This window comes from Taudactylus pleione, unplaced genomic scaffold, assembly GCF_031769625.1.
Source record: "Taudactylus pleione unplaced genomic scaffold, aTauple2 ptg000003l, whole genome shotgun sequence".
Classification (NCBI taxonomy): Eukaryota; Metazoa; Chordata; class Amphibia; order Anura; family Myobatrachidae; genus Taudactylus; species Taudactylus pleione.
In genome coordinates this window covers 2,981,642-2,998,444 of record NW_028284406.1, presented here as the reverse complement: position 1 = coordinate 2,998,444, position 16,803 = coordinate 2,981,642, and the positions used below count along the sequence as shown (strand labels likewise).

The window sequence follows — 16,803 nt, the reverse complement described above, 5'->3', positions numbered from 1 at the left end:
GCCACATACTGACTGATGGCCGCCCATTCTTGCCTAATCAATGGTTGGAGTTTGTCAGAATTTGTGGGTTTGTTTGTACACTCGCCTCTTGAGGATTGACCACAAGTTCTCAATGGGATTAAGGTCTGGGGAGTTTGGCCATGGACCCAAAATTTAGATGTTTTTTTCCCTGAGCCACTTAGTTATCACTTTTTCCTTATGGTAAGGTGCTCCATCATGCTGGGAAAGGCATTGTATGCCACCAAACTGTTCTTGGATGGTTGGGAGAAGATGATCTTGGTGATGTTTTGGTACCATTCTTTATTCATGGCTGTGTTCTTAGGCAAAATTGTGAGTGATCCCACTCCCTTGGCTGAGAAGTAGCCCCACACATGAATGGTCTCAGGATGTGTTACTGTTTTATGCCCATATAACGGTGTTCAAACGTACAGACATGCCCACGTTTTTCTGGTCACCCCCCTGTTACAACCCCCAAACGCTGACAACCTGTCATTCACTGTGCGATGTATTCCTATGTGTGGCTGTTATCGCAATGCGATCGCAGCGAATGAACAGTGCGGCTCATGCAATGGCATGTGTGTGCATTAGTACAGTATGTGTGCGCATTAGTGCAGTGTGTGTGTGTGTGTGTGCATTAGTGCAGTGTGTGTATTAGTGCAGTGTGTGTATTAGTGCAGTGTGTGTGTGTGTCTGCATTAGTGCAGTGTGTGTGTGTGTCTGCATTAGTGCAGTGTGTGTGTGTGCATTAGTGCAGTGTGTGTGTGTGCATTAGTGCAGTGTGTGTGCATTAGTGCAGTGTGTGTATTATTACAGTGTGTGTGTATTATTACAGTGTGTGTGTGCATTAGTGCAGTGTGTGTATTATTACAGTGTGTGCATTAGTGCAGTGTGTGCATTAGTGCAGTGTGTGTATTAGTGCAGTGTGTGTATTATTACAGTGTGTGTGTGTGCATTAGTGCAGTGTGTGTATTATTACAGTGTGTGCATTAGTACAGTGTGTGAATTAGTACAGTGTGTGAATTAGTACAGTGTGTGTATTAGTGCAGTGTGTGCGCATCAGTGCAATAGGGTTTGCTTTGAAGGAGATTTCCTGGGGCAGCAGTAACTGACTGTAATGTTGTCATGCTTTGGAGGGTTAAGTTTGGGTAAACTTCAAACTTATCAGAACAGGAACTGAGGGGACTACTGTACTGTTTTCTGTGGGGACTACTACTGTACTGTGTGCAGTTTTCCCTCCTCTTTCACTGACTACTTGTGCTGCATGTTATGCTGTACAGTGTATTAGCCCGAATTGTCCTCATGATTGATCCTTTTACTCTCTTTCCCCCCCCCCCCCCCCCATGTTGATTTTCTTTAAAATTAAAAGAAAAATAGATGGGATGGTATAGATGGGATGCAGTCAGCAAGTCGACAGTCGCAATGCCAGCCGCCGGCTTCCCGACTGTCAAATCCCGGCAAGTGTCTACTGACAGGCGTGGGGGGTGGAGGGTTAGGGGTTCCCGGGGGGGGGGGGCTTGGGGTTAGGCACGCCCCTGGGAGGTCAGGCTTGGGGACGGGGAGCCCCTGGGAGCCTCAGGGTTAGGCTGCGAGGAAGGGGTGGGGGGTTAATTTTAGGCACTTAGAGGGGAGTTAGGGTTAGGCACTTGGGGGGGAGGTTAGGGTTAGGCACCCCTAAGGAAGGGTTAGGGGGGGTTAGGTTAGTAAATAGAAAAAATACTCACCTGTCGGGATCTTCCGCGGTCTGCGGCTGGCGGTAAATCATACTGATTCCGGTATAGATAGATAGATTGGATAAAAGCCGATGCGGTAGGCTGGATGTCACTCATGAAATAACCAGGAATAATGAATTGAGGAGAAGGGTGGATAACACAGGTGACTGCAATTAATGAAGTGGGAAGTCCAGGAGCAGAGCACTGTGTACCTGGTGGAAGGGGTCACGTTGGAGGCTCTGTAGATACAGCCTGTTTTGGTAGTAATGACGAGGTCTTAAGCCTGTTGTACTCTTTTATTATTTAGCTCAGAGCCTTAGACTTTTAAGTCCAAAAGCGACTCCAACAACGCTTTTAAAATGGCTGTTTTCCAAGTGTGCATAAAGTAAATTTAAAAAAAGTTTGACATGGTGTATTGCCTATTAATTCTATTTATTCACCTCCCGCTCTTACGTCCCCCTTTGTGTGAAGTCATACACAGGTAACATTCATTATTAATCAAGGACCTTTAAGAATTGCCTATTTCTCTTTTTGATTGCAGGGTCACACTGGGAATCCAGGGCCTGCCGGGTCTCCAGGACCTCCTGGACCACCGGTAAGTTTCACCTTGAGATTTTCTAGCTCTTTTCTTACCGTAAGTCCATGCTGGGGGCTCTCTGCAGCACATCGCTGACCAGGTACATAGATGTAGCTGTGTGGGGCTGAATAATGGAATCCTATGGAGGCCTAGCAGGTTGGCAGATGAATGCGCACACAGCAGATAACGGTCATCTGTGGACGGAATTCACCGGCACGCCAAAGAAACCTCCCAGTGGTTTTATTTTCCCACATTGGTTGGAGGTGTGACACTAGTGTTGAGGATCAGAGGCAACAATATCATTTACCACAAGCCGATATCGATATGTGCGGCCATCTTAGGTCCTTGCAAATTAACTGATAAGTCTGAGGTAATGTCAGGAGCTTTTTGGGGTATTGACACAGTCATGCTGAAGTATATGCTATGTTAATGTGCTGACTATGGGACTGATTTAGAGCGGGACGCTAATGCGGTTTTTACACATATCGAACGATTGTTTGCCATTGCGCATGCCTATAAGCTGTGGCGATTGTCTTGCGATTACGCACGCTCTGCGAACCAATTTGCAAAGTGAGTGATGGGTAGTCAGTGCTTGGGGGAAGGTAACGGGGCGGAGTGTGGTCAGAAAAATGCAGGTGTGTCTCACCGTTTCAACGCCGTTACATGGGCGTGCATAAATTAGCCATTGCGATTACAAACGCACAATGAGAGCTCTCCGTGTGCCAGGACAGCTGCAGTGTTTGCACAAAGGGAAAGATGGCCGCTCGATGTGCGACGTGGTACACATATGAGAAGGCAGCGCTGGGCGCCCTTATGCTCGGGTAAGCTCTGACACCATTAGCCTATTTTCGCAGCTGCATTCCTCGCAAAATCGTAGCTGCGATCGCATTAGCGCCCATCTCTGAAACGGGCCCTATATTCATAGCGCACTGATAATACATCAGGCTTTGGGATCATTGATCCCTATGCGAGTGGACCACCCTCGTCTTAGGCCAGTGTTGGCTAACCTTGACACTCCAGCTGTTATGGAACTACATAACCCAGCATGCACTGCTACAGTTTTGCTATTAGGGCATGCTAAAACTGTGGCAGGGCATGCTGGGATATATAGTTCCACAACAGCTGGAGTGTCAAGGTTAGCCAACACTGTCCTAGGCATTGGGAAACGTGTAGAGTCACAGGCTTCCCCTTTGCCTGTGACTCTACGTCTTCCCCCTTGCCTGTAGCCTTTAATCAGAGATATTTGAAAACTATAGCATATGCTTGCCACCGTGCCATGCTTCAATTACCCAATAAATCATGTCGTGCACCTTTTACTTTCGCCATAACTAATATACTTGCCCAGAACCAATGGTCTTCCTCCGCAGAGTCTGAAGTCCTTCATACATTGGGATGAATTTGTGAGGAAGTTCTTTAAAAGCACCTTGTTGCTAAGTTACCACTGTAATATATTTATACCTTGTATGTCTTTTCATCACAGGGTTTGCTTGGATCACGTGGGTCGCAGGGCATACGGGGTCCAAAAGGCCGCAGGGTAAGTGCAACTGGAATTTGCAGCATATGTTACGCGTACATACGCCGCTGTAGGTTTGCAGCGGTCGTCCTGTCGTGTGAGGCCTGCGGCGTCCAGCCCTCATTTGTATGTAGTCGTGGGAGATTCTTTGTTAGTGTCCCTATTTTTCATCCAGAAAACTCCAGTTGTTGGGGTTTCTGTTTCTTGGTAATGACTTTATTAAAGTGTAAAAACAGCGTAGACCACAGACATGTCAGCTCTTTCCCACCACCACCCCCACTGTCCACAGCTGACTCATCACTGCACACTTTAGCAACTTTTGGTAAAACTTGTGATCAGAAAAACAGAGAAATTAAACCCAAATCTGCAGAAACGACAGCTTGCGTCTGGACGGTCTGGCACAGATGAGGCCTAGGGGATTACTGGCAAGTGGGGGCGGCTTGGAGAATTGACAGCTTAACATTTTAGTGCGATACCAATGAAAAAGGACATTTTAAAGCCTTGTAGATGCACAGTAGCCCACAAACTACCCTGTATATATCCTATCCTGTCCCGTCTACCACTGGCAGAGATTTCTGACACACTGTGCGTTTCTGAACCAGTGTTCTTCCTGAACAAGAGACAGCCTGAGGCATTAGGCACTTTGGGCCTGATTCAGACCCGCTCGCTAGATGCGTTCGCATGCAGTCATCAGCTGCCAAAGATGCAGATCCCGCAATCACACGGCAAGGCGTTAGCACGGCCACTATGTCTTGCCGTGCGATCGCGGTGTGTATTTAGACCACCACCAGCCTGTCTTAACACGTCCACTTTTCCTTAGTGATACACATCATATCCAGGAAGTGTATGCAACAATCGGTAACATCGAGTACCATCGGAACCGTACGCAGCACTTGTGGCTGACCATACCCTGCTGCGAGTGCTGCAGTGTGTAATTCAACCATGTGACATGTACTATGACGCTGCATCTTAATTATGCACGCCTCTGAAACGGCGTTAACACGCTCAGACACGCCTGCATTCGCACCACCACTCTCCCGTTTCCATCCACCATACCCTGTCACCACCCACAAACGGCTCGTCATGTCACTCAGTCTAGCGAGGCGTCTATGTACATGGGACGATTGCTTCGTGATCGCATAGACTGGTTCGCATTCGCATGCGCACATTGCAAACATCGGCAGGCTACGTGCGAACGCAGCCTAGCGAAAGGATCTGAATCAGGCCCTTTTGTGCCTTATGCCCCAATAATATTTATAGTCCCGTTTTAGCCACAAACTTCGTACCGCCACAATGTGTAGATGACACATACAGTTTATACACCATTGTAATGTCTACAGTACAAGATTTGTGACCCGCTGCGAGTATCTGGTCCAGATGGTCAGTGTATAGCTGGCCATTCATTCAGCCAGAATTGTTATTTACTACAGTTTCACCATATATTGACTTTACAGACCATTTTCTGTATTCTCTGTGGGCCTGATTCAGACCCGGTCGCAAGCGCTGAGCGCTCGCAACCGCGTCTATGGTGGCCCAGAGCACATGCGCACGACGGAGCCGGCTCCGTCATGTACATGCGCAAGACTGGGATAGCGATGGGCACTCCGTTGCTCCAGGGCTCGCACCAAAGGGGGCGTGCTGTCGATGTTGAGTGACAGCATGCCCCCTTTGGTGTTCGGGCCGGGGGAGTGGCTGCCCAGACGGAAGCGTTCCCATGAGAACGCCTACCGTCTGGGGGCAGCCCCACTGACATCACAAGTGATGTCAGTGGGAGAGCTTTCGGCTCTGTTAGAGCTGAATGCTCTCTGGGGCTTGCGGCCACGAGACCCTACCCACAAGGGTCTCGTCGCAAGCCCGATGGTCGCGATGGTCTTGACCATCGCGACCATCATCCTGTCCGCTCACATTAGCTATGGGCAGCAACCCACAGCAATGTGAGCGGCCTGGAGGTCGCTCCATAAATAATAAAAAAAAAAGACGCCCTGATTCAGAGCGAGCGCTCTGTCAGAGCGTCTGGCTCTGAATCAGGGCCCGTGTTCCATCAGTAGTGTCTCTCACACAGTTACAGAGCTCATATTCATTAGAGTGCAAACTTCACCTTCATATGGTGGAACATACATCCTTGCAGCCATGGTTTGAGGGGACTGTCCCGCCGTCCTGTAAGTCGCCAAGTTTGTCCAGACTCGCAGGAAGTTGGTGGGCGTCTACCAAATCACTAGGGTGAGCGGGTGCCGTGTGGCAAATTAAGGGTGTTGTTTAGGGAAGGAAGACACTGTTGAAATGTCAGGGGGTGTATGCGTGAAGACCGTAGTTTTTGTTGAGGCATAACTTATATATATGAGAAGTCATTCACTAGAAACTGAAGACCGCTGTAATATTCTTTGTCCAAGTTCAAAGAACTAGGGGAGATTTATAAAATCTTGGAGAGAGATTAAGTACCAACCAATCAGCTTCTAGCTGCCATGTTACAGGCTGTGTTTGAAAGATGACTGGAGCTGATTGGTTGGTACTTTTTCTCCACTTTATCTCTTTCCAAGCTTTGATAAATCTCCCCCTAAGCCAGTTGGAGGTATTCTCACTGGGGCATCATGAGAAGAATAAGGGCAGTGAAACCACTCTGGAGAGTTTATATGCAATAATCACTGTGTTCGGGGGCTAAGTAAAGATAATGCAGTGGGGTCCAACCCGAGCTAGAGGATCTTTTTTTAGCGCAAATTCCCCTTTAAGTATGCTTTTGGCTGTGGTTCAGAAAAACCTCAGGAGATTCAGTGATTCAATGTTTTATGGGCACATTACAAGTGCAAGAGAAGCGTTCTGCTAGTAAAGATCAATGTAAAACAAATAGGGTTTATTTTAGTTTAACATATACTTCAAAAAAACTTTAGCCTGCAACCACATGAAGGGAGACCATGCTTTAAAAGGGTCTTAAAATGGAGACTATCTGAGCCAGTGTCTGTCAGATTAGAGCACTGTTACCCCATTTTACATCGCGCTGACTAGACCCTCAGGTGCCATATTTAAGCAGATAAGTACAACCACAGCTGAGACTCTTTATTTCACCTCGCTACGGTTGTCAGCCTCTCCCGTCATGTGTGAGTAGGAATCTGCTGTGGAATGACGCCGTGTGGTTCCTGGGCCTAGCGTGCATCTTCCATCTCTGCCTAATAAGGTCACTGTACCGTATGGTCAAACTACGTACCCAATTAGTATAGTGTCCACCTCATCACTTCCTCCAACATTGTATTATAGTTGCTTACATTTCTGTATTGTTTTTTTTTCTTGGCGGGAAGCCACATGCCCCCGTTTACCAGAAGCTATGCCTCCATACCAAATAACTAGTGACTCTGTAGAGGAGCTGAATCTGCAATCACATGAATTCTGGTTAATGCTTCAAAATGGCGGCTTCCGGTGAATTTTAAAGGCAAGCACACACAGATGTGAGGAACACCTCATACAAGGGGTATTCTCCTGGCACCTGAGAGTTTTGTGATGCACAGCCTCACCTGGAGCATTCCGATGGCTCAGTTTTGCAGCTGTTATGCCCATTATCCTGCTTTAGCTTGGAGGATGTAAAACCGGCTTTGAACTGCCTTTTGAGCCCTGTTGACACCAGTTGGATGGCTCCGATTCAGGTAGCGTCCATCATTCGCGCTCTCGTTTCATAATCTGATCAAAGCATACCACGAAAATTGGCAGAGCCATAGCCAAGCATCAGTTCAGAGGCTGGCCCAGTGTGAGATTTCTGTCAGATTAATTCTCCTGTGTCTGGAAGTCTTCAGGCAACTTAAACCTGCACAAGACATTCTCTACAGAACATAGGAATACATCTTTGTAAATATCAATGTCTTCAGTAATTCATACCAGGCAATAGGGATAAACGAATGCCCCAATGAGGAGTGATGGGTAAATATCCTTTTGATATTATATTGATGGCTGGGTTTAATATCATGCCATAATCGTAACATGACAAATCTACAGTCCGATTCCCATTTTTGCCACTGAGTTTTTTTTCTCCTGGTGAAATACAGGTTTTTACTTATTTTCACATGTCTCATAATGCCTTATGCACTACATAGGAAGCAAATAATTGGGATTCCCCAAGAACCCCGTTTACATGGTAATGGTGGGTACACACTAGATGATATGTTGTCCGAACCGGGGGATCGGACGTCATATATCAGGCACTGCGGCCAGTGTGTACCCGCTATGCCGGTGCCCGCGCGTCATCAGCGACTTCTCCCGTCGGACCTCCTTCCAGGCGGGGAGGAGAATGCCGCCTCCGGAAGGAGTTCATAGTGTGCTGCGTAACGTAAAATAATCCATAAGTGATGCTAGAGAACCTACAGGGGGGAGATGTATCAAAACTTGGAGAGATAAAGTGGAGAAGTTGCTCAAAACAACCAGTCATCTTCTAACTGTCATTTATCTAGCACAGTCTTTAAAATGACCGTTAGAAGCAAATTGGTTGCCATGGACAACTTCTTTACTTTATCTCTCTCAAAGGTTTGATGCACTTCCCCCTATGTCAATAAGGAATAACTTATGAGAGAACAGTTTGTTAATAAGCCATTTATTAGTATTATCATCACCTTCAGGCACCTTTCATTTACTAGGTCATAGTCAAAGATTCCCTGCTCCATTGTTTATTATCCTATCTCTTATCCAGTCAGAACTTCTTCATGACCCATAGATTCTACGCAGATCTGCTTTGTCCTTTGCTCACAATTGTAATCAGTTTGTGCTGTAATACGACAAACAGAAAAGATAGGACTGGCCGACCTCCTGGTGGGTATCCATTACAAGATCCTGGGACGACGACACGATTACGACATCGTAATCATGCTGTCGTCTCCCTAGGGGTGCAGTGCCTACACTGAACGATTGATCCCGAACATGGGCAACCTGACGACGTCGTCAGGTTGACCAGCATGTTCGGGCAATGATGGATGTCAAAAACGACCAGCGGTCGCGCGCATCGCTGGTCGTTTTTGACATTTAAATGCTTTATTTGCGGCAGATTACTGAGCGATGTCGTAATCGTGCAATCGCTCAGTAAGATCGCGTAATGGATATGCACCTTTAGAGGACAACACATTTTGTCTATAGAAATGAATGTCCATTAGCACATATTTAAATTGGGATCTCCTGTCTTTCTTATGGTGCATACACACGGTCAGATTTGTTGTCAGATATGAACGATAACGATTTTAAAAATCGGCCATATCTGAAAGAAAATCTGACATGTGGGCTTGCAACGATGAACGATGCGCATCCCCGCATGTCAGATAACGATATCTGACATAGTCTATGTTTGCAGTCAGATTTTGACGATTTCATTAATAGTTCAATCGTTAAAATCGTTCATCGTTCATCTGACTGTGGCCCTCATTCAGACCCGCTTGCAAGCGGGTCGATGGTGGGACACTGCGCACGTGCCGCGCGTGTGCAAGCCTTGTAGCGAGTAAGAAATTCACGCTCTCCGGGGCTCGCTACAAACAGGGCGGCTGTCGATGTTGATCGACAGCCCGTCCCGTTTTGTAAGCGGGGATGGGGGGGGGGGGGGGTGGCTGGACAAACGGAGGTGTTCCTGAAGGAACGCCTGCCGTTTGTGGGCACCCCTACTGACGTCACTCGTGATGTCAGTAGTGAGCTTCCTGCTCTATTTGAGCAGGAAGCTCACTGGGGCTTGCGGCAGATGAGACCCTACCACAAGGGTCTCGTCGCAAGCCCGATGGTAGCGATAATCGCGACCATCACCTAGCCGCTCGCAAAAGCTGTGGGTGGTCACGCACAGCTTAGCGAGCGGCCAGGAGGCCGGTTTTAAAGAAAAAAAGCGGCTGCCCTCATGCAGAGCAAGCGCTCGCTTTTTGCGAGCGCCTCTGAATGAGGTCCTGTGTGTATGCACCATTAGAGACATCATCAAATTTTGCATTCCTCTCAGCCTATTTACCACTGGAATATCATTAGTCCAATAATTAAAATTCTTGAAAAAAAAACTCTCATCATATGTGTGTTTGCAAGCGGCAAACTGTAGGCCTGATCTGTATGGAAAATTAGGAATGAAGGGTTAATACTTCATCCTGTAAAGTTTTGTTTTTTCTTTCTAACTATTCCAATTGTTTCCTGCTGCTCAGCCTGTCATAATACGACAAGAGGCATCCTCAGTAGTAGAATTACAGATCTATTCTGGTCATCAGACAGCAGGCTGTCACCACCCCGGCTGGACTGCCTGTCAGAGGCAAATATGGGGACAATGCTTCATTGAGGTCGGAAGAATGTGTTTAAATTCGGTAGTAGGACTAAATAACCGGCAATCCTATATTCTTTAGCTATAACCAAAGGCATGCTGTTACTTATAGTTCCACGCAAGCTTGGATAGCCTAAGCTCGTCCTTCTGCAATAATGAACAGCCGTAATAAGTTATTTAAGTGTTTAAATTATTTAATTGGCGTGATCGATATGAAACAGTTGTCTAATATTTCTGGGCAATAATAACTGATGTGAATGGCCAAATATTCTCTGTAAAGCGCTGCGGAATATGTGTGCGCTATATAAATAACTGATAATAAATAAATAATAATAAATAAAATAGCAAGTGTAATAAGATCGGGGTAGGAGGTCCCTCTCCTGGGGTAGATGGACACCTCCAAACACACAGCAGCCAGGAAACAGCACACCAGTCCAGATTTTTGTGCAGGCTAGCCCAGCTAGTTTTTATTGTGCAGTATAAAAACAGAAATAATAAAAATAAATCCTAGCCCTTCTGGGCACTAACTAAACAACAGATTATCTCTCTCAAAAATGGTAGGGTCTATTGCCCTCACCACAAACATAGGCATATGCACAGTACTTACAATAAGTATAACACAGTGTCTCTGAACAAGCCTGCCTGCTCTCCCCATATACGAGACCCTGTGCCAAACCCTGACAAGCTTATATGAGCCTCTTCCAGGTGCAATCACTAATCAGTCTGCTCTCAGGCTGAAAGGCTCAAGACCTGAAACGGCCCTGTGGATGGAGTCCTCCTTTCTCTTCACATCCACATCCCCAGGACCCATTATTTGACTTTTTCATAAAGCCCAAAACTCCAATAAAGCTCCATTTAGCACTTCACCAGTGCTTCTGTCACACAAGATCAACAGTGCCACCCCCCACCGCTTCCCAGTTTCTGGGACCCTTGTTTTTGGATAGATACCCACTCCCCTGACACATGCTCAGTGGTAACTAGTAATGCAGATAGGTGGCCAGGAGGAAGTGTGAAACTCATGTCCTCTGACACCTGTGTTGTGTTGAGCTATCTGATTAGGCAGGTTCTCAGCCATTCTCGCAACACTACTTTAAATCCCACTTACCTTTGCTTAGCCAGGGAACTGAGCATTAACCAGCCTGCACCAAGGTTCTGCCAGCCTAAGGTGGTGGGTAGAGGAGGGTATTAATTTGCCACCTGAAGTCTGTGTTTTTTAACTTGTACTAGACCCATAGAAGCAGATTGCTGTGAGTTAGTGCACATTGACACAACATATAACATGTAAGTAATTGAACCCAAGAGTGCGAGTTGTGACTCAGTTTCGAGGTGCAATCCATTTGCTGAACTGGAGTCCCCAAAATCGTGAGCAGTTATCGACGGTCCGTGGCCTCCACTGCTTGAGTCCAAAACTTTACCAGCCCTGGAATAGACCCCCAAAACTAATAAAAACTTGCTCTGGACCCTTCATACTTTTCTTTCCATGACTCATCCTAAATTCACCGCTATAAATAGAGTTGTAGCTTCTGTTGCTTTTGGTGAATCTCTGTCTGGCAGAAAACCAGAGGATAGTACTGACTAAATTACAGTGGAAATACTAAAAAAAAGAAAAAGCCTCCGTGCCTGGGATCAGCAGAAATGCTGTAACACAATCTCTGCTGATTACGCTAAGAGCTGAAGGCTCCGTCCATGCCTCCCACACTTCGCTGAAGCCTATTCCAGGCTCTGAACACATTTAGCAACGTCCTGGATGCGCGTCCCACGTTCTGTGGCCGCGATCTGTTTACATCTCTGCATCGGGTGACCGGACCACAAGGGCTACTGTGCACGAAAACACACCCAGGCTTATTCGTCTAAACGAGTTCCTATTTATTGGAGAAGTAATTTTGGGTTGTCGACGAGCCCCAGGTGGAAATAAATCGTTTAATTACGTTTTATATTTTGTACATCAGGTTTATTTTGGAGTTGGGTGTAGGAGCGACACTTTGCAAACCATACTCCTCTGTAGATTCCCTAAGTTGAACCAGGTTTGTTAGCCCAGCAACTGGGAGACCGCGGAGTGGATGATGCACTGAGTTACCATTCAGGAGACGCTGTCTGGAAACTGTCTTGTGTCATGATGTACACACTACAATGTTTAACTCCCTTGTGAGAAAATGATTCAGAAGTGAATCACAATATACCTAGTCACCTGTGCAGGGAACGTCTGTGTTATTTACCATTCCCAATCCTGGCAGAACATAGACATCTGCTGGGCTATAGTAGAGAACTGTTGGAAATGTTTAGTAAATGCAGAAGCATGAAACTATATGGGGGGGACACAAAGCTTCGAAAGTGAACAAAAGGATATTTGGTGCATATCAACCAATCAGATTCTAGCTAGCATTTATCTACATTCTATAAAATGATAGCTATACTCTGATTGGTTCCTATGGGTAATACCTCCCCACTAGTTCTCTTTAGATGGTTTGCTAAACGTCCCAGTTGGACTAGGGCAAAAATCAATAGAGTAAACCTTTTTTGATTATTAAAAGGTTGAATTTAGCATAAGGCGGGCGCCCTGAGCATCCGGCTTACCTGTCCGTCAGGCTTTTCTTTTTTTTTTTCTTATATCAGTAACACTAGTCCATAACCGAAGCAACAAAATGACGTGGTTGTATCCTACAACAACCAATCAGAAGTTTGCTTTCATTGTCTAACTTACCGTATCTCAAGCAATGCTACTTGCTGATTGGTTGCTAAGGGTACATTTGCTGCAGTCAGTAAATCATCGCCTCTGCCTTTTCATTGTATAAATGGGGCATGGTTGGAAAATAAATCTAAAAAAGGTAATTTAATTCTTAAAGCATAATTATTGTGGAAATCATTGCAGGCTCACAATGGACCATATCATCTCTGCAATGATTTACACTATAGTTAGCTATTAAAGGTATCGGCTTTTTTAAATAATTTAAATTATGTTTAATTATTTTTGATCCCCACTCAAATATTTAACCTTCTATTTTATGCCGATGACACAATAGTGCCCTCTATCTGATGACAATAAGGGGTAACTCCGTCGTAACTTACTGCATGACAATAACGCCACAAGGTCCAGCATCAAGTCCCAGTTTTAGCCCCTTCTAATCTTGGACAAATCACTCTGTTATTATAGATCGTCAGCTCAATCGGGCAGAGCACCTGTGCGTAAAAGAACTACAGTTATATTGAAGTAAATAATAACAGCTAATTAGCAAGGCTGAGATGCATACTATTCTTTAAATATATTATCTTGGGATTTTTCATTAGGCACTTCAAAGGCCATTGTGGATTTTGTCCTGGATCAGCCGTGAAATTCTATTATCCAAGTAATTTACTTGGGGGTCATTTAGGGAAAGTGTTGCCAAAGCCGTGTGTCATTGCTGTCTCATTGCTGACAGTCTTGTGCAATGTAGAAAATTCAGATGTTTCTCCGTGTGCCCTCCTAGAGGGGAAGGACAATGCATTAGCATGAGTACCTGTGGAAGTTCCATTCCTTGCCGTCTCAGATTTGCTTTCTTTAGTGAAACTGAAACCCAGAGACTGATTGAGGCAGCCCTTGTGCCCTAGGCAATCTACTGCTTTGCCTACCCATTCTTGCATTTGCCAAAACACATATAAATGGGTTTGAGAAATCTGTGCCCCTAGGCAGGAGCTTAGATCGCCTCATGGATGATCCAGCTCTGAATAGGAAGTTAGGAATTCCGGTTTATGGGTTTATCTGAAGTACCCCAACTGGTGGCTTTTCTGACACTGTAAAAACAAAAGCAAGAAATCTGAAAGGTGATCAGGGTCCCCCTATAGCATTTAGGGACTTCCCGCTCTCTCCGCTGTCACCTTATCTAGTCTCCCTCCTAAAACGCTGCTGCTTGTCCAGACGCGTTCCTCTATTATAGGAACAAAGGATCCACTTCCTGTTTCATCATAGGATCATAGGCGCTAATCACAGAGTTATCGGACCTCTACGGGGGATCACAAGGGCTTTTCCAGGTTATCAGACCTCTACGGGGGATCACAAGGGCTTCTCCAGCTTATCAGACCTCTACGGGGGATCACAAGGGCTTCTCCAGGTTATCAGACCTCTACGGGGGATCACAAGGGCTTCTCCAGGTTATCAGACCTCTACGGGGGATCACAAGGGCTTCTCCAGGTTCAGACCTCTCTGGGGGATCACAAGGGCTTCTCCAGGTTCAGACCTCTCTGGGGGATCACAAGGGCTTCTCCAGGTTCAGACCTCTCTGGGGGATCACAAGGGCTTCTCCAGGTTATCAGACCTCTACGGGGGATCACAAGGGCTTCTCCAAACATGATGGGGCTCCCCTTTCTATGCCCTTGATATTATTGCAGTTAGCGGGGATGGTGAAACCCTTAAGTGGAGGCATTGCTGCTTTAAAGGAATCAAGTGTGTATGGGTAGCAAAGGGGAATTGTAACGCCGACAAATTGCCATTGAAATGGCCCCCAATACTGAGAAGGGAAAGCAGTAGTTTACCATTCCCCTTTTTTCTATATTTAAACATGTTTTTATTGAAGCATGTCAATATATCATACATACTGTACATGAAATAGCCAATAGACAACCGAAAAGGGCAACAATCAGAGGAACATATACATGAAATTATTGAGACAAGCATGGGGTATACCATACATACATACATACATACATACATACATACATACATACATACATACATACATACATACATACATACATACATATACATACAAACATGGACTATAGTCAAACAGAATAATAATTATGAAACTGTCAAGACACACGTATTACAAAATTCACCAAGCTTATTCGTACAACGGTACACCCTCTCCATTACATTGGAGAAAGGGGACAGTATATAAAATTTGAAAAACAAAAATGTAATAAAAAAAGAAAAACTTGATGGGCAGGAGGAATTAAAAAAAACTTTCTCCTGTCTGCTGGTACCCTCTTCCCTAACACCCTTCTTGCTCTCTTCCTTGTCACACTCTGCTGGAAGTTATCCCATCCCCTTTATCCTGCTTAAAACACCCTAAATTAAATGGTGGTTTATTTTTGGGCTGTTTAAAAATTATATAGATAGATATTTTTTTTAATGTTTTTTTTTAATTTACTTTTTTGCATGCATAATAAAAACCAGAACAAAACAGTGTCAGCCAATAAATGCACAAAATGAGTGAGAAGCAGAAGCCCTAACATAATGCAATTTATTAATGAAGTGACAAGGCCTGCCCTAGAAGAGTGGAGTGACTAATTGGTCTACTGCCCTCTGCTGTTCTAAAAATGGTATTGCAGCATGTTCTCTACCATACAAGAGGTGCGTTAATTAACTCTTGTTCTTGCGTTACACATGTGGGTGATTGGACAGCAGCTCCTTTCCATCCATTGCATTGTGTAAGCCTCCTATGTAGGTGGTATAACAAATCCATTTTACAGGTGCATTGTTACCAAAAGTCCAAAGCCACCTCTTGGGCATTCCTGATATATCCGTCTGTGTACAAACAGGCTGCACAGTCCTTTCCTGTCACTCTGATACTATTCTATATCTGATTGCGTAAGACTCCAATATGGCGGACCACACCCCCAGTATGAGCTCGGGGCCCCGTTTGTGCTCTAGTGTTTTGCCCGCAATATTTCCTTGGGAGCTGTGCGTTGTAATGTAATAATGATGATATAGTCAGTATACTCATACCCACTACTCATTTGGCATCTGTGCCTGCAGAGAATTCTGCGTACAGGCCACGTCTCTGACTGGAGGTCACAAAGTACATTCCAGTCATGCTTCACAGAATTCAGACTTCCCCAGGCTACTGTTAGTGCAGGGCATGTAAACAGTGACTCTTCCTGGCATTTCATCTGCAAAGCCTCTCATTCCCAGGACCAATGTGATTCCCATATGAAATAAAGAGGCAATCTATTTAAAAAAAAAAAGAGAAAATATTTCTGGAGCCATTTTGCACTGTTCCTCATCTGCTTTCCATGCAATGCACCATCGGCCGTAGCTTAATGTTTTTGGGAGTGTACAGAGCGACACCGGAGCCTCGGCGCTCTTGCAGAACATCTATGTAATCAGCCTGAACATGCAATGATGATGACAGTAGTGTCATTCCTTTGGTAAGACATTAGGCCTCAGAATTTCTACAGAAAGCAGCCAGTTAGATATTATATGGCCCCTTTCGCAACCCCCCACCGTTTAATGCAAATTGCGCACCTAAATGCTGTATATGTGACCATTGCCGTTTCAGGTGAGTCATTTTTTTTTTTTCCGGCGGAGGAGCGGGATTGTTTTTGTTTTGTTTTTTTACTCTATTATATTTAGTGGGCAGGCCCTTAGATGGAAGCACAGGGGAGGGAACGTGAACCCGCAGCCTAGGCCGTCCCTGCGGCAAAACTAACGGCACAACTCACCGATGATCAACGTACTTTATACAAGTTGATCATCTATATTGACACGTAATACAGTTCACTACTGACCTACATTTAGTATAGAGAGTAAGGGATATATTTACTAAAGTGCTGGTTTCTAGAAGTGGAGATGTTGCCCATAGCAACCAATCAGATTCTACTAATTTATCTAGCACCTTCTAGAAGATAATAGCTAGAACCTGATTGGTTGCAACATCTCCACTTAAAAAAAAACGCACTTTAGTAACTATACCCCTAAGTGGTATTGCAGCTTTATGATTAGGTGACTGTCCTGTTTTATTTGCTTAAATGTTCGTCTTAGTCATAAGGCGATGCAACAAAC

At 45.2% G+C, this 16,803-nt stretch overlaps 1 protein-coding gene across 1 annotated transcript in view; it reads left to right on the top strand.

Moving 5' to 3' along the window:
- The window catches only part of COL27A1 (collagen type XXVII alpha 1 chain), a 291,443-nt gene that overhangs the window by 155,949 nt on the left and 118,691 nt on the right, over positions 1-16,803 (top strand). The window contains exons 27-28 of the mRNA XM_088465795.1: positions 2,251-2,304; positions 3,767-3,820. Coding sequence (XP_088321921.1) covers positions 2,251-2,304; positions 3,767-3,820 — 108 coding nt within the window. The remainder of the gene's footprint in view (positions 1-2,250; positions 2,305-3,766; positions 3,821-16,803) is intronic.